Below are 27,410 nucleotides of genomic sequence, written 5' to 3' on the forward strand. Positions count from 1 at the left end.
TACGTAAGTTTTGTAAGACATCTTGTAGGGAACACCAGCCCAGAGGAATAAATAAATAAGCAAAATAAAGCTCATTTATACTGCCCTACAGAGGGAGAGAGCAGTAACTACAGAAAAGATGAAGACCAAAAAAAAAGGACTTAAAGTTCTCCTCTGTCTATTTAGGCTGATTACTGTATTTTACCCCCAATACATAATACCTAAATCAGCACTCTATCTTTGGACAGTCTTCAGGGAACGTGAGGGGAAAACAGTTTTCACAAAATATGTTACTTTTGCTTTGTATCTACCATTTTAATAATTACTTTGAAATCAATATGATCAATTATTTAATACGTGTAATACGTGTAAATGTGTGATTTTAAATCATCTTAACCACTCCATAATCTGAGATGCCAGGTAATGTTACTCTGCTAAGCTAACATTAGGTTAGCTATCTTTTAGCACGACTACTTTAGCTTATTGCTTATTTGTCTGATTGCCCTTATTTATGTGGGCTAACAAATGAAATTACCATTTCCTAAGAATTAATATTTGTAAATTACAGGAAATGGCTTGGGAAAAAAGCCTGTGGCTATCTCTCCAGTTAGTTTTAGCTAATGTTAACGTGATAACCTACTGTAACCTACTGCATTTTGGCTTTGCAGGGCAGTGTAGTACTGTATTATTTTGAAGATACAGTATAGCTGAGCATGTAATAAGGATATATCGTCATTACCAGGTCACTGCCATGAGTGTGAACAAACATGTCCTGTCTTTTACTGCATGAAAGTGAACATAGATTGAGAAATGAATCTTAGTTTGATTCAGTTTTCTAACCGAGCAAAATCTCCCTTCTAGAAGTATCTGGTCTGTCTCAGAGTACGTTTACTCAAGTACTGTACTTGAGCACAATTTTAAGCTCTTTAGGACTAAGTATGGTTTTGAAAGTTTTCTAAACTAATGTTGATACCTGAGTTTCAGTACCAATACCAAGACAGTTATTTTGCAGTACCTTGCTTTGATCAATGTAAACATGCTTATCTACAAAACTCTTTTTTTTTCCATTTAAAAAAAGACACCAAAATTCTCAAATGTTAAATTTTGTCTAAGCACAAGCAGTTGTACAAGGACTTTGCCTACATAAAATAGTCTATAACTGTCAACTTTTTAGATTCAAATCAGGAGTTTTGTGATCACAGAATAAATACAAAACACAACGAATCTGACCAGACATTCATTGCCAGCTTTCGGCACTTAGCAGATTTTGATAAGCGGTGCTAAGAAAACGTTACGGCTAACCCTAATCCTTAAGAGTTTTAGCAAGTGAGTATAAAAGGTCCCCAAATTGGAGATACATGTACAAGGTTTTCACAGAATATCAATGTTGGCAGGCAAAAATAAAATATGTTTAAATTTAAAGAATAAATTAACTTCATAAGATTTATTTATTATTTTATGTTTAAAACAAAAACTGTTACATGAAAAATTAAAAAAAAACCTAATATGTGTCCAAAAAAGAAGAACATATAATCCTTAATCTGTACAAGGATTTCATCTGACATGAAAGTGAACTATACTTTTCTTCATTGTGATTAATTTTATCTTTGATACTGGTTTTATACATGTTTACTTTAGTGACATTCTGAATCACTAGTATTGGAGAGGTTTTGGTGGTGACATTGCTAGATTTGATCAGGCCTACTTCTTCCACCAGTGCTTTTATCATAATTTCATGGGACACGGTATGATAGCCAAACACCTGAACCTCCATGGAAGTCTTTTTTATTTGTCGGTAATCATAGATGTGTGTGTTGGCCAGCGTGTCTTTACCTGGCCGCTGCATGCGATGGCAGATTGTAAAGGTAAACCACTGTAAGCTGTGATGGTGCTTTTTCTCTTATTAATGCGGGGGACACAGGAGCTGTCAGTGCTGTTGTTCCACTGCTGGTGAAATAGTAATGAGTGTGTATAACGGAGCTGAGCCAGTGTGGTTTACAGCTCTGTTGCACTTGGATGGCAAAGCCAGGGCACATGCAGCACTGATGGCTGTACAGCATGTCTGTGTGCTGGTGATGGAGACAGACAGACGTAAGACCAAAGAGGAGGCCAACAGAAGTGGGGATAGAATTCTGTATAACCAGGCCAGAAACACACTGACGAGGGAGATCAAAGTAGCTTCACTGAGAAGTTGAAAAACAGGTTTTCAGCCAACGACCATGCATCAGTGTCGAGAGGCCTGAAGGTAATAACCAGCTACAGGAAACCATCCCCCCACACTGTGGAGAATCACCAACTGTCTGATGACCTGGATGTGTTTTACTGTAGGTTTGACATGCCCACATTCACACCCCTCACCAGCTCCAACATCAAACCACCTACACGCCTACCAGGCAAACAGGACAGTGGCTGATGCAGTCAACATGGGATCCTGCAACACCTCGACTCTTTAGGGACATATGCTAGGATCCTGTTTGTGGACTTTAGCTCGGCATTCAACACCATCATCCCAGACACCAAACTCACCCAGATCACTGTCCCAGCCCCCACCTGTCAGTGGATCACAAACTTCCTGACAGACTAAAGGCAGCAGGTGAGCCTGGGGAACATCACATCCAGCACCTGGACAATCAGCACTGGTGCCCCCCAGGGATGTGCGCTCTCCCCACTGCTCTTCTCCCTCTACACCAACGACTGCACCTCAGGAGACCCGTCCATCACACTCCTGAAGTTTGCAGACGGCACAACAGTCGTCCGCCTCATCCAGGACGGTGAACAGCTGGCCCTCTGGTGCGGTCAGAACAACCTGGAGTTGAACACTCAAAACTGTGGAGATGACAGTGGACTTCAGGAGAAGCAACCAACACTGCCCCCTATCACCATAACCAACATGGTGTCATGGAAGCCTTCAGGTTTCTGGGATCCACAATTAGTTGTCAGGGACAGGGTTATATTAGAGTTACATTGAAAGGGTGAAAAGATGGGTTCATTGTTTATTAACTTTCCAGGAATGTATTTCATAAACTACTTAGCAACTTTCCATGAACACACCGCTTTGACTCCACTACGTCTGCTCAGCTGTGCACACAGCACTCTAATACATGTGCTGCACGGTGCTGAGAGTATTGTAGCCATAGCGATGGTCCACATTTCCCAGCATGCACTGCTTAGTGCTGAAAGCAGTTTAAGTTAGCTGCCTTATGTTCCAAAATGCAAATGTTACTTTTTGTTAGCATGTGTAATGTAATTTTACTATTATGTTGCAAGTTCTTGAGAGCTGCTTCTTCTCTCTCATTTTACACTGCTTGCCACTGTAGGGACAGTGCACACTGCTGGATAAACTTCGTAGTGACACTAATATATTAACACAAGCCTTTCTTTCTGCCTAATATACTGGAAAGAAAACTAGTTTTATTTCGGCTCATTTCGGATAACATATACGCCAATAACGATATATCCGTGATAGGCCAATATTGGCTGATAATATTGGCTGACCAATAAATCGGTCGGGTTCTAGAAAATGGTAATCCCCCCCCTTCATCTTAACTGCTTTGATACGAACATCATTTATTAGCAGATAAACCCAAAGCCAGTTTCTACCTGAGGAAGCTGTAATCAAAGTAGAAAATGAATGAGCTCAGATTTCAGCTACCTTGTTTCTCGCTCTCCTAAGTAATTTGAAACTTTTAATTAAAGTTAAATGAATTAAAAATTGAAGGATGGAGGAAATCCAATGAGAGGATGATATAAAATTTTAAAATTAAAGCCATGGACGTGGCTCACTATAACTTCTGTGGGTTTTTGATGTGGTAATAAATAGCTGTTTTATGTTGGCTTATGATATTCATGCATTATTTGTTAGATAAATAGATAGTCCTCACAAATCAGCGCTGCTTTGATGAGTTTAAAGTAAATGCGTGTGTTGAAAGTGTGTTGAAACCACTACCACTAGGGTAGCGTTTTAATAAAATTAACTACATATTTAAAATACTGGAAAGCCTCTTTAACTTCAGACTAAGTAGCTAATTTTTAAACTAACAATTACAATACTGCTAATGAAAACACTACAACAGACTGATAAATATATAATGTTATATCCCTGCAAATATTAGAACAGAGAGGCTTTGCGGCACATAAACATGTCATGATTTTGTGATGACACAGGTAACCATTTGTTTTGGGCATGTAGAGGGAAATTTGTGTAGTTTGAGACATTTTACCTCATTTGGGTCTCTTTTTATATGATATTCGTGCACAGAAAAGTATTAATAGCCAATGTGGTCTTATCAAAATGAAAGCCGATGTGTTAAAGATGTCTTCATAATATGTCCTGTGCTTTTATTTTTTTTCAAAACTTGTGTGGAGTTGTGGTTAAAGTGGTTTTACAGAAGTACAGAGCATCCTTTGGCCATGTCTCATGAAGTCCTTCAACTGTATCATCACGACTTTAAAAGTCTTTCATTTCTGTTTAAGTATACTTAGTTGGGGCGTGTTTCGTAATACAATGTGGCTTTGCTTGTTTCCACATAAGCACAGGCTTGTGATCTGCTGACCTTAGGAATTTCGGCCATAGAGCAGAGCTAAATTTTCTCGATAAGCAAACAGGTCAGGTATTTGAAATTCATGCTCTTATGGATATCTAAAGTCTCTCTCTCTCTCTCTCTCTCTCTCTCTCTCTCTCTCTCTCTCTCTCTCTCTCTCTCTCTCTCTCTCTCTCTCTCTCTGCTCCAATGTTTAACTAGAGCTGTATATTTGGGAATTCCCGTGCTGTGTTGTGTATGCAGTGTACACATTTACAGGAGTGTGTCTTCAGCAACATGGCAAGAATAAGAATTTCAAACTCTTGTTGTCTTCAGGGCCAGAAGAATGCTTGACATTTTGTTAAATTTGGACTTTGCATCACAAAGGTGTCATTTTAACATATTCCAACAATCAACTAACACACTCAGCATTCCCTAATGTCAGCCCCATTAGAGCCAGCATCCTCGGCCATCTGCACCATGACTCATTTGACTGTCATTTCACGCCATTTATAGGCCGTGTTTGGAAGTCTCCCCCTCAGCCTCGCCTTGGGATACCAGACCTCCTCCTCTGGCAGTGTCCCCTGCTGGGGTGTGGCTTGAGGATGGAGATTGGACAATGCTGCTCTAATCTCCCATCCCCCCACCCACCCTCCATGCATCATTACATTCCTAACCCCCCCCCCCACACACACACACACACACCCACACCCACACACACCCATCATCATCCTCCGCAGAGGTTTGGGCCTGTAACAAGAGGATGGGGTGGAGCATCTGTTCCCCAAGCCTTTCCTTTCACCCGCAGGCCCTCCGTCTCAATCAGTCTCTTTTGATACACCCCCTCTGGTTGCAGTCAGTCTCAATCTCTGCCATTACCACTCACAAACACACATACATACACTACAGACACTTTCTTAATGTCCCCCTGAAAATGTTGTTAGCGCTCCAGTTGTGCATTGTGGACTCAATGTATCATCTTCATCGGCCTGAACAGAGATTAACATGCCTGCTCTGTGTGTGCAGGTGAGAAGCAAGACGGAGCCAAACCTGAGCCCAGATCCCACTCAGCAAACCTGTGAGATGCTCAGAAACCGCCTGACAGGTCAGTTCGTGTATATGCATGCATACAGAAGCATCCACACAAATGTACTGAGAAGTTCAATGGCAGAATAAAGTGATTTTACTTCAGCACATTCAGGGGTGTGAGAGACATTAAATGACCTTTTGGGGAGAGAAAAGAACGGTTCTTCTGCCGTTCTGTCTCTGACCTTTTGATCCTGAGCTTTCGTATTCCTCCCAATTATGGACTCGGTCATGGTTTGATTTGAGTGCCCCGCATCATGAGAAACTTGGCAAATTGGTCAAATTCAGCCAATATCAGTACTTACAGTCACGTATAAACACGGAGAACACATATGCTCAAATGTGGTATTCATGCTCTGTGGGAACATCGAATGTAGAATACTTATTTGCTTACCAAGTGAGTAGTGCAGAGCATTTACACCCTGTGGTGAAAATGTAGGTTAATAATAACTTGATGACTACAATCACATATCCAGTGTTTATTTGACTGCAGGAGCAGGTCTAGGCTGTGTGTGTGTGAGGGGCTGGATGTAACTTCGGTTAACTCAAGATTTTAAATAACAATTTATATGACAAATAATTTTTACAAAGAAGGTCTTGGGTTCCATTGTTTTATGTATTATAAGTTGTAAATAATGGCTTTATTAATAGGTAATAAGTCATTTACTAATAAGTTATAAGTCATAAATGACAATTTTTTTGCCACTTTTGACACTAGTGTCGTCCTAGAAGAGGATGCATAGGACCTAGACATAGTATGAACCCAAAAGTTGTTCTAATGAATGGCTTTGGTTCCAGCCTCTCAGTTGTGAGGATTCGCTGCATTTCTGTCATATGTGATAGTAAACTGAATATCTTTGGGTTTTAGTCTGTTGGTTGGAGATGTCACCATTGCGTGTAACAGGCATTTTTCATGTTATTTTCTGACATTATATAGAATGATTTATTGATTAATTATATAAAATGATTAGCACATAGTTGCAGCCATAATTGTATTGAAGTTTACATACACACATGAAATGTTTTGTCACAAGTGGATAGCCCATGCCAGAATATAGGATATAGTGTGCCATCACATGTGGGATGTTGAGACAATTGGCACGGAGAGAAGTGATTGCTGATTTTGTACAAAGGGATTTTCTCTTGTGCAGAATCAGTCTGCCCTACTTACAGAGACACCACCGCAGCCCAACCTGCTGTTCCCAGCTGGTGCTGCTTTGAAATACATCCCCCCTCCTCCTCTTCATCTCTCTTTGCTTCTCCTCTCTGAGTCTGTGCAGAAGGCTAACCCCCCCGCTCTTTGAGCCGCGTCCTCTCTGCGTCAGACAGCTCCATTCATGAAAAGTGTGACGTGAGCAGGTCTTCAGCGACCGGGTGACGCTGCCGGCCACCCACTCACAGCCCAGGTGCTGCGGGAGTTAGAGGAATGCCTGTCATTCACCAGCCTCTGTCTCTCTCTTCCCCTGCTTTTTCTTGATGTTTTTCTCCACCGTGACCGTCAGTTCAGTCTTTCTCCCCTGACTTTTTTTTTGTTTTGTTTTTTTGTCTTTCCATCCCTGCCTCGGAGCTTAGAGAGGACCATGAATCTGAGCTCTGTCTGCTGTGAGTAATCTGCTGATGCTGTGTCTTTGCCGTACATCTGAGTGGAAGCGGTGTAATGTTGACGTACATCTTCTGCTTGTACAGTATATTTGGTGTTTTCTCTGATTGTACGTGTGTATGTCTGCAATGAGACATTCCGTGTGTGTGTGTGTGTGTGTGTGCTGTTTGTATGTGGATCAGCTGTTAGTGTTTGTTCAGTAGCAATGCTGCAGAAGTGTGTTGAGCGGCCGTGCGTTGGTGCGTGCAGGAGCTATTTTAGGCTCAGCGGTGATGCTGCTGCTGTTTTTTGATGCAGTACTTCTCTGTGCCCTCTGAAGGACAGGTTGAGATGTAGGTAAAGGTATAGACCAACAGAACCACCTCCTGATCTAGCAGCCAAAAGGTTCTCTGATGCATTATAACGCTGATGGTCAGAGATGACAGACTTTTCTGGGACACGTGTATTGCGCACAGCACCATTTATTTCAGTATGTGCACATTCACTTTCTTTTTCCAGTGTTTCATTTTGTCTTAGTTAACTCTGCCTCTCTGTTTGTCCATGTTCCCTTGCCTGCTTCACCTCCTCTGACTTTTCTCTCCCCCACTTTACATCTTCATCCATCTCTTTATTCACTCAGCTTGGCAGCAGGAAAGCTCTGCGTGTGCCCACCTCTGTCCTCTGCTACTAAGCATGTTTATATAACTGCACTGGATGAGTAGCCGTCAGCCAGGCTTTAGAGGAGGAGGGGTGAAGGAGCTCCATCCATCCATCCATCCATCCATCCAGAGCATTTAAAATAATGGCTGCATATTCAGCTCCATGAGGAGTTTGCCATTTGGATTTTTTTTCTCTAGAGTGTCAGACTTCAGCTGCTTGGGGTAGAGGATTTAATATTAAAACATAGATGAAGTGCATGTTGTGTGTGTGTGTGTGTGTGTGTGTGTGTTTTTATTTATTTATTTATTTATTTTAAAGGCAAGCAGGGATAGTATGAACCCATGAGCTAATAGAAGCACTAATGTGTATTGATTTCCTGGCTTTCTGCTGTGGCAGAGTATGTCTTTAGGCAGAAGAAAGAACATGTAGTACAACACCCACTTCCTCTTGTTAAACTAACATGCTCCATTTATTTATTTATTTTTGCTTTGTAGCTGTTTGTATTTTCATATTGCAGCCATTAAAATGGTGTCAGTCGCAGCCAGTCTCCTGCAATATGTGTGTTTGTCTGTGTCACTTTTTGTGTGTCTGTCTCTCTCCTCGGCCCCTGTTGTTGGCGGGCCACGCAGGCCGTCCCTATTAAAAGAGCACAAGGGGGATTGTTGTGGCAGCAGCTGCTCTGGTGTGCAGTGTTGAGTTTGTGTGTGTGCTGCTGTCTCCTGGCCGTGCAGGGCAGACAGGCCCAGTTCACATGGAGCCGGCTCCTCTTGTGTCCTTTGTTGTCGCTCTGGGAGTCTTTCCCATTGGAGCGTGGTCGGTACAGTATCATGCCGCAAGCAGCCACAGCAGCAGCAGAAAAGCAGTTTCTCTTTCTCCTTTTTGTCTGTCTCATTCATTTTTTTCTCTGCTCTCACTCTTTTCAGTTTCCAGCCATAAAAATGTTCCTCTCCCTCTCATCTCCCTCATTCATATCCCTACATGTCCTTTTCTGTCTCCCTAATCTGCTTTTCTTCCTCTACTTTCTCTGAGCCATTCTTTCCCTCCGCTGTCTCCTTGGCCCCACCGTCCCTTTCTGTCTGTTTGCATTCATCATGTATCCGGATGGATCTGGTTAGTATTCATAAATAGAACTCTGTAAAGCTTTATCGTTAAGCATCATCAAGAACAAAGAGTCTGCTTGAGTCTATTGAGCTTTTCAAAGCAGAATATGCAGGATAGTTGCCGATTTTTTTAGGAGATCTGTGTGTCCTGGTTGCAGTGCTGGCTGTAGCCTCACTGAGAGGCTGGGAGAATGAAGCTGGAGGGAGAGTGTGTGACGTGTCGATGGCGCACACTCTTTTCTTCAGTTATTTATTTTCTCCAATTCTAGCTGGTACCGGCTGAGGCTATTTGAGGCACAAGGTGTGTGTGTGTGTGTGTGTGTGTGTGTGCTAATGATTCACAGCCATGTTAACCCTGTTTCTGAATTTTAGTGCATTCCTCTAGAACGTGTTGGTGAGATGGGTTCAGCAAGTATGAATTTGGTTTAACAAACTAGGAAACCACACAGTCAGACATTGAGGTTTTGGACTTTAGAAGAAGAGGCACAGGTGTAGCTGTTTTGTTTTTACACACTCTTTCATCCTCCTATCAGTCAACTCTCTCTGGCAGATTCATTCATCCACCTGACCGCCCTCCTCCTCTCCCTGAGAAATCCAGTCTTCACAACAAACCAGGTGTATTACAGATGATCCCACCTGGTACTTTCCCTGTGGCTTCAGGTAGGCAGGCAGGGATTATTGTTCTGTGGCCTTCAGTCCCCTCCAGTCACTGCCAGGTATTTAAATCAGCCCAGGTGAGTCACCAGAGGGAATCAGAATATGAAGAAAGAGGTATTATAGGGAAATGTCAGCCATGTGACTGCAGATGCCTGAACGCTGTGCCAGAATGTGTTTATTTTCCTCTCCACTGCTGTGCCCGCACCAGAAGATTATTACTTTCACCCACCTACAGCAGGCTGTCCAATCCCCTCTGGCAGGACTGCCATGGTAGCGAGGGGAAAGCTGATTTAGACATCGGCCCACACCCCGACAATCAAATCAGGGCTGGACGGCTCTGTTGAGTCAAATTTCCTGAGGGCTCTGTATTTAAACATGTTATAATATGTTATAATTTTGTCTGCCTCAATGGCAATCAAGAAATCTGTGATGAGCAGTATGTTTCCAGATTTCTGTTTTTATAACATTGTTGACTTGCATGATAAACACCAGCCATGAAAGTCCATAGTCTGTATTGACTAGAGATCAGATCAGTTACCAGAGTTCAGCTGTTCAACTGTGACCCAGAAAAACAGACGGTCACATGTGTAGTTGAGACCATAGAGACTCCAGAGCTACTATGAGACCCTTGTATTTGTCCAGTCTCATACTCTTTTCTGTTATTGGTTACTTGAGGTGGAGATGAGTACTCACTATCCATTTTTTGCTATGTTTGTTTCCGGAGAGGAGGTCAGGAGGGATAGAAACAGTTTGGAGCAGGTATTTATCTTTCCTTCCAGCAATGAGCTCTCCAGCATGGGGCGATGGAGCAGACCAGTCTGCCGGATCTGGACAGTATCTGTGAAAAGATTTGACCCTGGCTCACTGTATTTCAGTCATACGTCTCTGTATGCCTGAGATTTGCACCCATCTACTTATAAGGTAAAGAGCTATAACATGTTTTTTGTTGTTCAGAAAAAGACCACTATATTCTGATAAATGAAAAATACTCTTTTGGATGGCTTACCCACTCCTCCCTTTAAAAAACAATAGTGAAGCCCGCTATATTGTTCTGTAAAACAACAAGCAATTGCTCTTCTTGTGTGAGTGTTGGATGAGAGTGAGTGTGACTGGTAGCAGAAGGTCAGGATGGATGCTGTGTTGACATGGTAACGTGTGAATGATGAGGTGGGATAGGAGCTAAATTGGTTCTTTGTTGGTGGTGCAGCTGTCACCTAAAGGGAGGTTCTCCCTATGGGGCCCAGCAGGGCTTCCCTTAATGAGGAGCAGAGTGATGGAGGCACAGATGACACTGCTACTGTTGTGGGAGTGTGAGCATGAATGCGATGTGCACCTCTGTATATGTTAAAGGTCTATCTGTTGCTACACTAATATGTTGTGGAAGGGCCAGTTGCTGTTATAAAGGTACAGTACATTGAAACACAATTCTAAACAACCATTTTGCTGTTTGTTGAGTGGCACAAAAAACTCCCCAGTGGATTGCTGGGAGTGGTGGGATTATTGGATCCTGCCAGACACGCCCCAGGCGTGTGTGTGTGTGTGTGTGTGTGTGTGTGTGTGTGTGTGTGTGTGTGTGTGTGTGTGTGTGTGTGTGTGTGTGTGTGTGTGTGTGTGTGTGTGTGTGTGTGTGTGTGTGTGTGTGTGTGTGTGTGTGTGTGGGGTGCGCGCGCGAGCACGTGTGTTCTCTAAACCTGATCCCCCTGCACCACCAGCTGCTGTGTACACGCACACAAATGTGCACGCGCTCACTCATATAAAGTGTGGTAGCAGTAACAACACCGGTGAGTGCTTTCTCTGCTAATACTGCTCCACATCTATAAGTGTGTTCATCTACTAAAGATGTACTTACCATGATGCAGTGTTCTATGGTCACCTTTTAGAGAGGCAAGAAATGACAGGAAGTTTGTAGGGGATATATGGAGGGGGAGGGCTGTATAAGGTCTGTGTTTATACAAGCTTGTCTCTAGAGCCCTGTAGAGGGATTAAAGGATCAGCCCCTGATAATTTCTCTCTCTCTCCCTCTTTCTTTGTTGTATGCATTCTGCTGAGCATCTGCATTGTTTTCTTCTCTGAAGTAATATCTACTTGATGCAACCATATTACACAATTATTTATTTATTTTTAACATCAGAGAAACGGTCAGTGTGTCTTTTGCCCAGTCACGGTCACTTTCGGAAAGTCCTGTAAATAAATGACTGTAAATGAAACCCTGGGCCCATCTTGACATTATTCATGGGATTCTATGCACATAGAGATCTTCCATTAGAGATTAATGGGAGAGAGCAAGAGGTCCGTTTCCTATTCTTGGTGTCAGATATAGAAGCATAGACTCGGTCCTGATTCAGCCTGTTTAGGAAAGAGATTGGGCAGAGAGAGTACAAATTGGTGAAACTTATTGTTGAAAGGCATCAGACTGCTTGGTAGTCATAATTTAGGTGAAATAATTGTTCAGTTTTAGCTGGATTATAAGGGTTACTGTGTTGCACTCACACGTGTGCGTTTTTGTCTAGCCGACCACATCCACCCACTGTGGCCCACGTCAGAAGCCCAGCTCTGAGAATCGTCCGTGGGGTGGAATTACAGCACGGGCCTCTACTCGCACAGCTCGATTGTCTCTGCTGTGGAAGGGACGGATTTATTGGATACCTGAGAGAGCATTCTCTCCTTCCCCTGCACTCTCAGCAACCTGCTTAGAGACAGCCCTGCATTATATATGAGCTTCTGGCAGCCACTACACTCTCACAGCGCTCAGGTTACCCCCCAGTAGATACAGTACAGATGCATTCGCACCAACATGTAAGCGGCATCTGTGTGGACCAACGGACTAGGACGTGTACCATGTAACTGTGAGCATCTCTACTTTGAGTCCTGTCAGGAACTTTTAATGCCCCTTTCTCTTTCCCCATCTTTTCTGTTCTTCATTTTATTGTCAAGTATCCAAAAACCCAAAACGATTTTATAAAAACTTGCATGTTGGGAACTGAAATTCAGGCATGTTGACGTAACCTTGCAGCATTTCAGCAGTGCAGTTACCTGCATCAGAGGGATCAAAGCTTTATTGTACTTTGACCTATTCCAAGAGGAGGAGCTGTGCATTCATGCCAGTGTTCCCCGCAGAGGGCAACATAAACGAAGTGTGTTTTGATTGGACTTCATGACTGTCCTCTCTACCCTTCAGGAAACTTCCACGTAACACAGAGCCAGCTCACTGCTCTGCCTCTCTGTCTCCTGGACTTTGATCTTCTGTTCCCAACTGTACACACTGTACAGCCTCTCACTATCTCCCTCTCTCTTTGTCCCTCACTTTTTACTTTCTTCAGCCCCCTCAAACATGATTGGATTTCTAAGGGCATGTCATTTTCAAAGCAATTGATTCACTGCTTTGTGCCGCGTTTTTTGCCAAGACTGTGGACCTTCTGTTTGTCTGAAAACATTGTGTGCTACAGTTGCAACAAACATACACCATCCTGGTGTCAAATACTCACTAGAGCACCAAATGTGTATTAATCCACATCTGAAAATAGTCCCCAACATATGCCCTGTTTACTCTTGTTAGAATAACATTTGCTAAAATCTACAGTGCCCAGCTGTTTTAAGAAATTACTGAGCCTTTTTAAAAATATAGCCTATATTTGTGACAGGTTTTTAAGATATCGACACACTGAGACATAGATTTGGTCTTTTAAATGAGATTTGTAAGGAAATTACAGAATAATGCCAACTTTACTACATTTTCCGTCTTGTGTTATTCAATTAACTTCTACATGTTGTTTCCTCTGCTGTTTATACACTGCAAATTGGCGATGATTTTTAACTACTAATGGTATTACGCAGTGAGACTTTGTACTACGTTACTGACAGTATTATCCTTAAGCATGGGAGTTGATTCTTGCCCTCTGGCTCAGTATGCATGCTAAAATTATCTCAACCCAAGGTCCATTTATTAGCTTTGTCTGAACTTTCAGCAGCCTCTCACAGTCTTTATCAGCAACTGTAGTTGGACCGCTTGTTATCACATGATCGAAGTTCCACACTTAAGTCACATGACACCTGATGCCATTTCATTCACTGATGAAGACTGTGGACAGTGTAGACAACTAGGTTTGGGCAATATGACAACATGTACTTTAAGATGATTTAGATTTATTGGAGATTTTGCCATGTCGTGGAAGCTACTCAATTGATATCTCTGGATGTATTTGGCCATTGCGGGCAAAGCTGCAAATCAAAGAACAGATCTTATTAATGGCAATATTGGATTTTTATACTATATCACAATATATTGTGATATAAAATTAAATATACCGTTATGGAGGATTTTACCCATATCACCTGCTCCTAATGATAACATGTTGCTTAATGACTTCTGTGTTAAGAAGTTTAGGAAAGTTGTGTCCCTTCCTTGACCCTGGTTCAATAGCGTCTTGTGTAACACTAGCAGGCAGGTTAAGATGGTATAGATTTTCTCCTGGTGCTTGAGTGACTGAAGAAAACTAGTAAGTTTGCCTATGGTGGCTGGCCTTGCTGGTTAAGCAGTGAGAATGGACTGTGTGTGCCAGATGTTTTGCTCTCAGCATTCCTAATACACAGCAAGACTTTTAATCCCTTCTATACTGTTACTGCTTCATAGAGAACATAGTAAAGCCCCCGGTTGTGTGTGTGTGTGATTGGTTTAGTCCCTCTGTTTCCCAGAAATTTCCCAGAATTGCATTATTTTTATCTCCTCTGCAATGTCTTTTCATTCAGCAACAGTGTCTCTTCTGCACAGATTTAAAGCCTGTCTGATATTTCTGACCTCTTCCACCCTGCAGTGTTTGCACTCCATAGTTAAAAATAATCATCATTAATGTAAGCTCTCTCAATCCCAGATCTATGAGAGGAAATGAGAGGATTGCATTTCTCTTTGTGGAAGTAATAGGGCCCCATGGCAACAGTTATAATCATGTTTATGTTGTATCAGAGGTGTCTACAATCATCCAGATGGATTTAACTCCTTTATTTTAATCTGCATTTCATTTTCCATGTACTTTATAATTTTAGCTAACCTGTCTCTCTTTCTTGTTCTGTATCTATCTCCCCATTCTGCAGGTGATTTTCAGCAGTCAGACAAACCAGTGTGTTAGGACGCGCCCCACTCATCATCACTGGGTAGCCCATGCACATGCACGACACCATGGGTAGCTCCCCCGAGGTTCTCTCGTGGACGTCCTGCCCCAGTCTGCTGGTGGGCAAGCTGAAGGAGGAGCTCAAACTCACTGTGGTTGGCGACTCCATGAAGAAATCAAACTCGCCCAACTCCCAACCTCAGCCTCCTCAGGCCCCTCCATCCAATTTACCTCCTCAGATTATCACCGACCTGGCCCCGCCGACACACCTGCCCGTTCCCCTGCAGACGCTGCAGCCGCCCAGCCAGGACGAGGACTCGGTGCTGGGGGGTATAACTCCCCCAAACACAGCCTTGAGTGTGGACTCGACACGGAGCGAGGGTGGGCACTTTGACAACAGCGTGCTCCAGCTGCAGGAGCAGGACCACGAGGAAGCCGGATCGCCGGCCTCCTGTGAACATGGCGGGTGTGGCAGTGGGATGGAGGAGCAGATAGGAGAAGGGGACTGTCCCATGGACCACAGTGGAGAGGGGAGGCAGAGCCACCCCCACCACCCTGATGACATCAAGCTGCACTTCCACAGAGCGGGGCCCGGGTCGGGTGGCTTCTTAGAGGGGCTGTTTGGCTGTCTTCGGCCTGTGTGGAACATTATAGGGAAGACCTACTCGACAGAATACAAGCTACAACAGCAAGGTTAGTTCTGGGCTTTATCTTTCTGCATGGCATCAGTTGAGGAAACTAAATGCTCTGTGGGACGGTGTAGTCCCTCATTCGTCCAGGAGTGTTCTATCGTAGAAAAGGTTTCAGTCGTAGTCATCTGGACACTGTTTTCAGAATCAAGACGTTTCAGTGCAGTGAGGAAAACTGCAAAGAACGGTACATAGGCGAAACCAAACAGCCACTTCTCAGCACAGACGACACGCTAACTCAGGATTACAGAGCGCCGTGCACTTGCATTTAAAAGCTACAAACCACACATTTAAAGACAGCGAGGTGAAGATTCTTAGTAGAGAGAAGAGTTGGTTTGAACGGGGTGTCAAGGAAGCCATTTTTGTGAAGAAAGAGAACCCCTCTTTGATAGACTTTGGGCAGATTAAATCTCAGACCACCATTTCTGTTCAGAGTGTATTATCACCTTGGTCACGCCTATCACATGCTAATCAGGCACTTAACAGTGATGAAGTAGATGCAGCCAGAGAACAATAGGCCTGATTACTGATCACTGGGCCATCTTGAAATTATTAGGTCAGTTTCAGGTGAAACTAGCTATTAACAGATACTCAGGCAGATCCCCTCCTGAGGGCAGGGCTTATGTAACTCAGATTAGCTTAAATTTCCAGTTCCCGTCCAATTTTTTCACAATTGAGAATGACTTCCGGATGGGAGCCGAAACGTCTTGATTCTGAAAACAGTGTCCAGATGACTACGACTGAAACCTTTTCTACGATAAATGCTCTGTGTTTTAATTAAAATGTTCCTGTCCCTTTAAGGCTTCTGAGAAACAAACTTCAGATTCCCTTCCTGTTTCTCCTAATGTAGTCTGAAACTATAATTGAATAGCCACACCTAGCTTCACCATATTGTTGTTGTGGGTGAAGCTGTACAGCTGTCAATTTGAATTGAGGTCAAGGTTAAGGTAGACTCACCTTGCCGCAGGGCTGCCTGTACATGCTGGACACAGAGGCTGCAGGATACAAGTCGAGGTCAGACAGAACTGAGCTGGGTCTTGTGGTTGGTCAGCTAATGTCCAAATGAACTGGGCTGGAGGTTTCAGCAGCATAGATTCTCCTCTACGCTGGTTTCAAAACCACATAACGAGGATGGAACAGCATATGAGTCACTGTTTGAATATCTGAGACATTTATAGCAGTTGCCCACAGGGCTTTATTTTTAGGGTTTATTTTTGCTCAGTATGGCTAAAAAATATGAAATCTAGTGTTAAACATGCTGTGTGTGTTTCTGTGCTGTGCCATGAATTTGTAGCCCTTTGACACTACGTTCCCATGAGGATGGTTGTAGGAGACTTCAACTACATGACATTTATTTTGAAAGGGTTGTGACTTTGTTTTTTCCTCGAGATAGAATTTCACTTTTTAGAGGAATATTTCAACATTTTCACTTCCTTGAGTCTTGTTGTCACCGTGAGGTTGCCAGACATCCAGCGGAGACTGCGCCCAGCCAAGAAATAGTCCAGCACATAACCCCCCCCGTAAACTAAGCTTTAGAGGTACTGGTGGCTGGATTTTGTTGTCTTTGAATAGAGCCAGGCTAGCTGTTTCCGCCTATTTCCAGTCTGTGTGCATAGCTAAGCTAACCAGCTGTTTGCTGTAGCTTCATATTTACCGTAATGACAGGAGAGTGGTATCAATCTACTCATCAAACTCTCGGCAAGAACGCAAATAATTTTGGGGTATAAGGTTTCCCAAAATGTCCAACTATTCCTTTTTTAAAGAGCAAATGTGACAGCACAAAGAGTATAGATAGACAAAAACAACACTAAAGATCAGAATTAGATAATCATATACGCTTTTTATTTTGACAATATATAATTTACTTGTTTCCAGACATGTGGGAGGTTCCATTTGAGGAGATTTCAGAGTTGCAGTGGCTGGGCAGCGGTGCACAAGGAGCCGTCTTCTTGGGCAAGTTCCGCTCTGAGGAGGTGGCCATCAAGAAGGTGCGCGAGCAGAAGGAGACGGACATTAAACACCTGCGGAAACTCAAGCATCCAAATATCATCAGCTTCAAGTAAGTCTACAACCACTTGCCCTTGCATAATACCTGATGTTGTTGTTTTCAGCTGGTGGAGCTCTGATGGTGTCCAAATGTGCATGGTCAACAGGTATTGGGTTTATCATTGTCAGGATCCATTGGTCTATAAATGTGTTTCCTGTTTTGCCCAACTTAGGGGTGTGTGCACCCAGGCACCTTGTTACTGCATCATCATGGAGTACTGTGCCCAGGGCCAGCTGTATGAGGTGTTGAGGGCGGGGAGGAAAGTGACCCCCAGGATGCTGGTGGACTGGGCCTCAGGCATCGCCAGCGGCATGAACTACCTACACCTGCACAAGATCATCCACAGAGATCTCAAGTCTCCCAAGTGAGTTTCCTCTTTTCCTGGTATTGTAAGATGAGAATACAAATTTTGGATACTTCCTTCAATTAGATTTTTTCACCACTATGTATTCTACTACTAAGAAAATGATAGATCTTTCTTTAACCTCAAAAGACCATTGAGCAGGAGCCTCATTTACAGTAGAAATACAGTAAAATTAAATGAAAATGCTTCAATATGTAAAGCAGCAACGTTGATATTTCCTGCTGATCTACAGGAAAGTACATTATGTTTTCTTGTTTTGTCACTTTTATGCAGCAGCTTATCTGTAAAGCTCAGGAAAACAGCTCAGCAGCCTTGTTTAAGATTTCATGGCCCACAGCAATGAAAATTCATCTTTTCAGCTGTGAATATTCTGACATTAACTCAAAGGCCATTCTCAGAATTAATAAAAGCTAGTCGCCTTAATATAAGAATAAGACAGTGTCCTGTCTTATCCTGCTCATCCTGTCTCACCCTCTGTACACTGTGTAGCCCTGTTTCTCTAATCAATATCATCATGCTGCGGCAATGCCAAACACTGTATTAGTCAGCAGAATGATAGCAGGCTGAATGTGCTGGAAAGGTCAGTCTCATTCGGCTAATGGGGTGATTCAGATGCAGAAATGTGCTTCTGCAACAGCTGAGTCTTTTAGACTTGAAGATTGAGATGCTACAAAATAAACTCATATCCCTTTAAAGCCGTAGAATGTCACAGGAAAAACTTGCTGTTGGTCTGATGGTTTAAAACAGGTCATCTGACCTGGATTAATGTCAGTCTGACACTGCTCGGCTTTGATATGAAAGGGTGAACATGATTTTTTTTAATATAACTCTAGAATTACTGTACAGTTAATATAAATTATCATAGGACTAGTGTAAACTTGTATGAGATATTGTCTGTCTTTCTGGGTCCTCTTTATCAAACAGTCTGAGCTTGCTAACAAGTCTATGTGTTTTCCGTTTGTGTTTGTTTCAGTGTTTTGGTGACCCACAATGACACTGTGAAAATCTCAGACTTTGGAACATCCAAAGAGCTCAGTGACAAAAGCACAAAGATGTCATTTGCGGGTACGGTGGCCTGGATGGCCCCAGAAGTGATAAGAAATGAGCCTGTGTCTGAAAAAGTAGACATCTGGTGAGTACTAAAATGACACAAATTTAAAATAGTATATTATTTAAAAAAATACAGTAAAGTACATAAAAATACAGGTTATGTACAGTTCAAGCCTGAATTTGAGACAGGTGTATGCTAAATTTGAAAGATGTTTAACTGTTACGGTATATATCATAGATAAAAGTCTTAATATTTAAGAGTATTCTGTTGATGTTGCTGTTGAGACCCGACTCTCTTTACTTGTGTGCTGCAGGTCATTTGGAGTTGTGTTGTGGGAACTTCTGACTGGAGAGATTCCCTACAAAGACGTAGACTCCTCGGCCATCATTTGGGGTGTTGGCAGCAACAGTCTTCACCTTCCTGTCCCCTCCACCTGCCCGGATGGCTTCAAAATCCTCATGAAACAAACATGGTGAGTGTGGATCATGTATTCTGTTTAATAGCATCTTTCTCCACCATGTCTGTTCAAAATATTGCTTTTAAAAAGGTTTAGTGTTGCGTTTATACTTCAACATAAATGCTAACAATGCACCACAGAGGATTGCCCAAAAATTTCAAAAAGACCATTCTTACCGTTCTCATTTAATTGTATCTCCTCTCCACATTTTTTTTTTTTGCTGATTCCAGGCAAGGCAAGCCCAGGAATAGGCCTTCGTTTCGTCAGATCCTACTACACCTCGACATTGCCTCTGCTGATGTCCTAGGAGCTCCTCAGGAGACCTACTTCAAGTCTCAGGTCTGCACTATAACTACAAAACACAATAACCTTCACTTTGTACAAGTCACAGTGTTCTATACACTTCTTTTCTTAAGATAAGTTTGATTGGAACTTAAAATCAGTGTAGTGCTCAAGCCCTAGACAGTATTTACTTGTTCTAGATGATATTGTTCTCTTAGGTGCAGTGCTGAGTTTAAATCATCTGATAGTGTTTGCTTCGGTGAGTGGATTGTCAGTATTTTGACTGTGTCCATCCATATTACAGTCAGAATGGAGGGAGGAAGTGAAGAAACATTTTGAGAAGATCAAAAGTGAAGGCACCTGTATCCACAGGCTGGATGAGGAGCTGATCCGGCGCAGGCGGGATGAACTCAGGTGTGTAAGAAAAGAAAGCTAGAGGGAGACATGACCTCATTTACAGGAAAAGAAAGCAATAGTAAAAATGTTGCCTGTTCATGGCATGTATTCTTTCTGCCTGTCTGTAACAAGTAAACAAATGCTGTAGCGCCTCCATTTGGCTAACAGTTGTATAATAACAGTTAAAATGCATCAGAAAGATTTTGCATGATAGACCAACAGACAAACTACAGCCAGTCCATACTTTCTCCTGATTTCAAAATTACTTGTGTATTTTAACAGCAGTTTAATTACTTTTGCTTGGATTTATTACTTGGTGTGAACGATGTTGTTTTAAAAGCAGAAGTTGTTGGAAGTGAACATTTGTCTGCATTTCCTGTACACTTTCAGGCACGCTTTGGACATTCGAGAGCACTATGAGAGGAAACTGGAGAGAGCCAACAATCTCTACATGGAACTCAGTGCCATCATGTTGCAGCTGGAGGTCCGAGAGAAGGAACTAATGAAGTATGCAAATAAATCCTTTATCACAGTAGTCATCGCCCTGCTTTACTACTATCCTGCTCCTTTCTTCATTAGCAGGCCTTACTGGTTATCAGAATACCACTATTTCCTCTTTCTCAAAGGCATTTCCAGTAGCAAATATTTAAAATTATTACAATGGTCTGGCAAGACAACTGATAGTATATTCAGCTAGTGAGAAGAACAGAAAACAATAAGTAATTGTTTGTTTTAACTAGAACAATAGGGCATTTTTGGAGTCACATCACAAACCATTCATCATTCACCATTTTTTTTCACATTTCCGCCTAAGCTTCTCTGGAATTTATTTGTTTTTGCTCGAGAATGACTCAAACAAAAAAAGTCAAAGTTTTTCCTCCCTTGATTTGTTGCCAATTCCTTGACCTATTTTTTTCACCCGTAAGTTGTTGTGTGTGTTTCCAAAAAACAAAAACTGTTGTCACTTTAAGATAACCTGAATTGATTTTAAAGACATGTAAATAGAATTGTACAATTTACTTAATTCTGTCTTGTAAAATCATATCAGTCCAGAGTTTGGAATAATAAAAGTACACATCTCTATAGAACTGAATGTGAATGCTGTTCACCATCATATAACTCCAAAGTAATTCTGCCCTCCCTGCAGGAGAGAGCAGGCTGTGGAGAAGAAATATCCTGGGACCTACAAGCGCCACCTGGTCAGACCCATTGTCAGGTCTAACGCTGTAGAGAAACTCATCAAGAAGAAAGGAAGCATTTCCCACAAACCTGGGATGCCTCCTACTAAAAGGTCTGAAGTTTAGCAAATTGAACAGCTATCAGCTACTATACATCCATTAACGTTTAGTTTTATCTAGATGGGATTTACATTCATTTATCCATTAAATAAAAAATGTAAAAAAAGTGACAGTTCTCAGTAAATTAAGATGAATTACTATATGTTCTGGTAAAACCAGAAGTGTCATTAGAAGACATTGGACATACAGTGTAGGGGAGAATTTAGATACATAATGTTAATGTTCCCGAATGCATTTCTTTCAGGCCAGACTTGCTTCGTTCTGATGGCATCCCCAGCATCGACCCTCTCCCCTCGCCCTCTCCACTATCAGCCAGCCCAAAGGTCTCCACGCCTCCTGGCAAAGCCCGGTACCGAAGCAAGCCTCGTCACCGCCGCGCCAACAGTAAAGGAAGCCACAGCGAGTTCCCCGGGCTGCTGAAGCCTCTTGCTGGGGCATTAGAAGATACCCAGTCTCTTCACGAGCAGCAGTTCCTTCATCACCACCACCACCTACCAACTGAGGGGCCCTTCCTCCCCTTGAAGGGCCGTGAAGAGGCCGTCGTCAACTGTGCCAACAACCTACGCTACTTCGGCCCTGCCGCTGCCCTCCGTAGCCCTCAGACAGACCACCTGCAGCGCCGCGTTTCTGGCTCCAGCCCTGACCTCATATCTACTGCCGTGGATGCAGACGCACGACAGCGGACTTCATCCACCAGCTCCAATCCTGTCCCGGGTGCTGGTGCTGGGTCTTTGTGTCCCTGCTGCCAGGCTCACCCCTTCCCCGGCTGCCTACATTGTCAGGAGACCCCTCCTGCATCGAGCCACCCAGAGTTGCCCCACTACTCACTGCTCAACACCCAGGAAGGCACCCCATCTTCTTTAGGGGCTCCCAGCAAAGATCCAGCCTTGGATGGAGAGTCCACAAAGAAGGCTGAGCCACAGGAACAAGAGGCATCCAAACCCACTCACACCCTGCCCACTGCACTGCCCCGCACTCTCAGACCTCTCAGGAAGGTGAGTGCAGCTGGTTGCCTTACGTCACTGAGTCTGTAGTATGTGTTTGTGTTAAGGAAACTGTGAAAGATGATGGAATAACAGCTGTAATTGCTTCTCTTACAGGGTGGTGATGAGTCATCTGAAGAGGAAGAGGGGGAGGTTGATAGTGAAGTGGAGTTTCCAAGGAGACAGAGGTAAAATACAGTTGGTTATTTACAGACCATTCACCACATCATAACCAAAGTAATCATATGTAATATTGGCATGTCCCAAATACAGTGAACCAGGTTTAAACCAGTCTTAGAGGGAACTACTGGATGAACCAGCATCAATTCTTCTTCTTCTTTTTCTTCTGTGTCCTCACAGACCTCATCGCTGTATGAGCAGCTTCCAGTCCTACTCCACCTTCAGCTCAGAAAACTTGTCTGTGTCTGATGGAGAGGAGGGAAACACCAGCGACCACTCCCACAGCGGGCCCCTGGAGAGGCTGAGCGCCAGTCAGGAGGAACACCTGGATGAGCTGCTGTCGCACACACCAGACATCCCCATCGACATCTCCACCCAGTCAGACGGCCTCTCTGACAAGGAGTGCGCTGTCCGCAGGGTGAAGACCCAGATCTCACTGGGAAAACTGTGCTCCGACGAACACAGCTACGAGGTCAGCACCATGGATGTGTGTGGTCCCGTCATGTTAGCTCTGTATTTTTAGTTATGCTAGTCGTGTGGCACTAGGGATTTCAAAGTCTGTCTGTCAGTCGGTCACTTTGGTCCAGACTGAAATACCTCAACAACAATTGGATAGATTGCAAATTTGGTGCAGGGATTCATGGTTCTCAGAGGATGAATCCCCTGACTTTTCAAAACCATGATTTTACTTGCTGCATCAGGCTATTGCCTCCCACACCAAACAGAAAGATACATATTCATTTTTATTCATTCCAAAATTGGTAGATAGATGGCTTATATACAGTGGTGTGAAAAAGTGTTTGCCCCCTTCCTGATTTCTTAGGTCACTCCAAAGTCTTCATTTTGTTCTTCTTCAGCCATTCAGAGACCCCTCCTCTGAATGGCTGAAGAAGAACAAAATGAAGACTTTGGAGTGGCCTAGTCAAAGTCCTGACCTGAATCCTATTGAGATGCTGTGGCATGACCTTAAAAAGGCAGTTCATGCTCGAAAACCCTCCAATGTGGCTGAATTACAACAATTCTGCAAAGATGAGTGGGCCAAAATTCCTCCACAGCACTGTAAAAGACTCATTGCAAGTTATCGCAAATGCTTGATTGCAGTTGTTGCTGCTAAGGGTGGCCCAACCAGTTATTAGGTTTAAGGGGCAATCACTATTTCACACAGGCCCATGTAGGTTTAAATTTGTTTGATGATCGGAAACATTTAAGTGTGACAAACATGCAAAAAAATAAGAAATCAGGAAGGGGGCAAACACTTTTTCCCACCACTGTAGATATTATGTAGATTAATACCATTAATAACAAACATGCTCAATATGTCGGGCTATATTTTCCATCCGATGATGAGATGATAAAATCGATATTTGTGCTGATGTTTCTCCATCTATCTCTCTCACTTTTCTCCCAGAATCCGCTACAGTTTGGGGACTCCGACTGTGATACGTCAGAAGCAGAGTGCTCTGATGCCACCATTAGAAACAAAAAAGTCGGGGCTCCTTCCTCATGGTGAAGCCCGCCCCAGCGCTCAGTTCTGTTTTTGCCTGGAGGCCGTGTCCCACTCTGCCCTGCAGAAAACATAGCAATAAGAGGACAACATTGTAAACAAAGCTCCCTATAGCAAAGCCCCATGCAATCTCTCCCAGAACCCACTCCACCTCTAACCTTCCCTTCATAAAACCCAGTCTCCCTCATCTCTAGCACAGCATCCAGGCAACCATGGCAGGGATTCCCTTTTGAATGATAATGTACAGTAGATAGTGTAACATTTATAATTTATTTTTGTCTGAGTTTTGAAGGATAATTCAGGACATCTGTATGTTCTCTGATCTGAACAGAGAAAAAAACCCTGACATTTTGAAACTGAGCATGGGCTAACTGTGTGTTGGGGAGAGACTGAGACTGGACGAAGATGCATATGATGATTATGATGAGAAAGAAGATGTGTTGAAGTGCGGATGTATCAGAGGCTGAGGACTAGCAGTGTGGAGTTACATCACTGCGATTGTTGGTCTCTCAGGTGACTGACAGACAGGAGTGTCAACCAACAAGGACTCCCTCTTACTAATAAGACCAACCTGCTTTATCATGAGTTTACAGTGCAGATCCCCAGTACCCCTACTTCCGTCCCATCCCAACCAATGGTGAGTGGGGAACAGGGAGCTCATGAAAACAGTGTGAACACCAGCATGAACAACCGGACTCCCTCCCTCCCTAGAACCACCACACATGTGTCCAGTCATCAGGATCCCCGCTGAACTGTCCTAGCATGCCTGTGCAGCTCGCAAAATGCAATAGCTGCCAGAAGACTGCATGAAGTGGACAAGCTAGCAGAGCAACAGAGATGAAGATGCTAAGGAAAAGATAAAACAAACAAAAAAAGAGACTCTTCCTCTGTGACCCAGCTCATCCTTCTCGAAGACACGTCAACGTCATTGTCATCATCAATCAGATGTCATGACCAGAGTTGTTGAGGGAGTTATCTCTGTGTGTGTGTGTGTGTATGAGAACACAAAGCCCTTCCCTTTCCATTAGACATTACAGTTTCAAGTCTCATCTCAGGATTGTTCGAGGAGAAACTGGACTGGACCAATTATTGTATGTCGGAATATTCTTTGAGTGGCACATATAATGGACCATGCAGGATTATTATAAAAAATGTCTTACAGATAGCCGTGATGTTCAACCCTTTATTGCTGTAACAGACTTTAATGTTATGTAGACATGTAAGAGCGTTTTAGTTGCAATCCAGGTGCAGTATCCCATTTCTTGAAATCACTAGGTGCAGCGTCTCCCATGTACCATTTTCTAGCAGGGTAAATTTATACTGTCTAATAAGAAATGTCCAAACATGCTAATTGTTTTTCTGTGCTGTGGTGAATAAATAAACAGCAATAACGTAAGGTTGGCGCTCAGGTGAGAAAGAAGTTGCTTGCTCAGGATCCGAGGCGTCTAGCTGGCTAGACACAATACAGTGACTGTTGACTAGAGGAGAGCAGCAAGTGTCAAACAGCTTATTATAGATGCTATATTTTTAAATTGTCCCATTTTTATGAACTCGTCTTTCCGGGGGTTTGATGCTCAGGTTTTATGTTACCTATTGACTGCAGGAGCAGTATATCAACAGCCACAAGATGGCGACAGTTACAATGACTTACTTTTCCTTGTGTTATGTAAATGTCCTGGCACCATTCCTTTTTTTCTACCCGAAGTAATTTTTTTTATGTTTCCCATGACCATCCAAATCCTAGAATCCCAGCAATATACCTTTTTTTTGTTTGTCTTGTTGTCTTTGAAAAGGGATACTGCATCTGTGAGAGCTTAGTTTTTATCCCTGTTAAGAGTGTTTGTCATCCACCTTAATGACTTTTTGGTTGAAAAAATAGCCAGCCAGGGTTGAATTTAACGATAATGATGTCAAGATGTCAGCTCAAGTGTACACAGGCGGCTGAGATTCTAAATTAGGAATATAAGCCAGAGACAAGGCCACAGAGCAATTAAGCTGCTCTTGGTTTTCAACAACCTCATCTCAGTGTTAGTTACTCCTGTATATAAACATCTGTAAATGTAACGTAACCTGTTTTTGTCCTCTCTCTTTAACGTATATTGCACAGCTCTGACAGAGCCTCGAGCTTCTGTCGCTGACGACCAGCCGACTTGTTGAAAATAAGCAGGAAATTCTTTAATCTGTATTACATCAGTATTGAACACTGCAGGAGGATGTGTCATAAGAACTGTGTAGCACAAGGTGAATCTAAAACTGTACTGATGGATAAATTACCCATTTGCTTGAAAGCTTTGGAAAGGCTTACACCTGGTACTGGAAGCAGCTGCTGCCTTTCCTCGAGCCTCCTTCAACCTTCTTCACTCTGTTTACGTACGTGTGAAATAACCTAGTGTTTTGTAATGACTGGGTAATCCGATCAAGCTGTTAATAACATTATCTTTCTGGCATATATCCTGTGAAGTATGATTGTTGTAAAGTTTTAATTTAATTTTGATTCTTTTTTCTTTCTTTCTTTGTAGCTGGCCTACATGATTATTGAATTAATGTATTATGAATGACTGGTAAGGTGTTGTGTTCTTTATAATTTCAGGCAGCTTTAGAAATGTCATAACCTATGATTTCTCCTGAAAAGTGTTATTTAAAGGAAGCACAATGAATTGGTATGGGAAGAGGACAGTATTTGTATGGTGGAACAAAAGCAGGCATCTACTATCATTTTTGTCTTTGTGACCCTGCAGGGGACCATTCATCATTTATCACTGCAGATGAAGTATTGATTTTAACAGTCTTTACATCAGTAATTAGCAACATCAAGTGTTGCTAAAGCTTTTTGATCTCGACATGGCTATAAGGAATCACTTCTAGTACAACCAAAAGCCAGTCGGTGGACTGTCACAGCAGGGTAAATGAGACTTTATGTACTGAAGGCATGTGTGATGCCGATTTATGTACTTCTGCAAGGATCCCTTCCTCTCATTTTTAATCAAAATACCAGTTACTTACATTTGAATTTCTGTGAAATTGTCTCTAACTGTGGAGATCATGTTGCCTCGTCCCATGTATCAAACATCTGTTTCTTTGTTGCTCTCATTTCCAACCTCCCTTTCCTGTTGAATGGCATTACGATCAACCAATCCCGTCAGTTTCTTGTATTATCCAGTGCATACTGTGCAATGGGCATCTGGGAGAATAAAATCAGAGCAAACAACTGCATGGAATAAATGCTGATGTACTGTACCCAACACACTGGTCTGTCTCTTCTGTGACACAACAGGTTCTTGTTGATTTTCTTCTCATTAATTATGCCCATAATTTATATTAATTTTTATTTATATATATATATATATATATATATATATATATATATATATATATATATATATATATATATATATATATATATATATATATATATATATAATATAGCATATTTACAAGCTATAGTACCTGTAGTCCAAAGGTTTTATATAACA

At 42.6% G+C, this 27,410-nt stretch overlaps 1 protein-coding gene across 3 annotated transcripts in view; it reads left to right on the forward strand.

Moving 5' to 3' along the window:
- Nucleotides 1-27,179, forward strand: part of si:ch211-45c16.2 (mitogen-activated protein kinase kinase kinase 13) — a 37,082-nt gene extending 9,903 nt beyond the window's left edge. Inside the window, exons 2-15 of one of the 3 annotated variants that reach the window (XM_044216993.1) lie at nucleotides 5,526-5,604; nucleotides 14,670-15,379; nucleotides 17,251-17,434; nucleotides 17,595-17,786; nucleotides 18,760-18,918; nucleotides 19,151-19,309; nucleotides 19,525-19,633; nucleotides 19,881-19,990; nucleotides 20,363-20,479; nucleotides 21,120-21,263; nucleotides 21,515-22,265; nucleotides 22,371-22,441; nucleotides 22,614-22,905; nucleotides 23,842-27,179. In XM_044216993.1, coding sequence (XP_044072928.1) covers nucleotides 14,737-15,379; nucleotides 17,251-17,434; nucleotides 17,595-17,786; nucleotides 18,760-18,918; nucleotides 19,151-19,309; nucleotides 19,525-19,633; nucleotides 19,881-19,990; nucleotides 20,363-20,479; nucleotides 21,120-21,263; nucleotides 21,515-22,265; nucleotides 22,371-22,441; nucleotides 22,614-22,905; nucleotides 23,842-23,943 — 3,033 coding nt within the window. In that variant the 5' untranslated portion in view covers nucleotides 5,526-5,604; nucleotides 14,670-14,736 and the 3' untranslated portion in view covers nucleotides 23,944-27,179. Of the gene's footprint in view, nucleotides 1-5,525; nucleotides 5,605-6,921; nucleotides 7,188-10,161; nucleotides 10,503-14,669; nucleotides 15,380-17,250; nucleotides 17,435-17,594; nucleotides 17,787-18,759; nucleotides 18,919-19,150; nucleotides 19,310-19,524; nucleotides 19,634-19,880; nucleotides 19,991-20,362; nucleotides 20,480-21,119; nucleotides 21,264-21,514; nucleotides 22,266-22,370; nucleotides 22,442-22,613; nucleotides 22,906-23,841 lie in introns of those variants that run through there. The other 2 variants (XM_044216995.1, XM_044216994.1) reach the window with 2 other exon arrangements.
- Nucleotides 27,180-27,410: the final 231 nt, after the last annotated feature.

The sequence above is a fragment of the Siniperca chuatsi genome, linkage group LG12, assembly GCF_020085105.1.
Source record: "Siniperca chuatsi isolate FFG_IHB_CAS linkage group LG12, ASM2008510v1, whole genome shotgun sequence".
NCBI lineage: Eukaryota > Metazoa > Chordata > Actinopteri > Centrarchiformes > Sinipercidae > Siniperca > Siniperca chuatsi.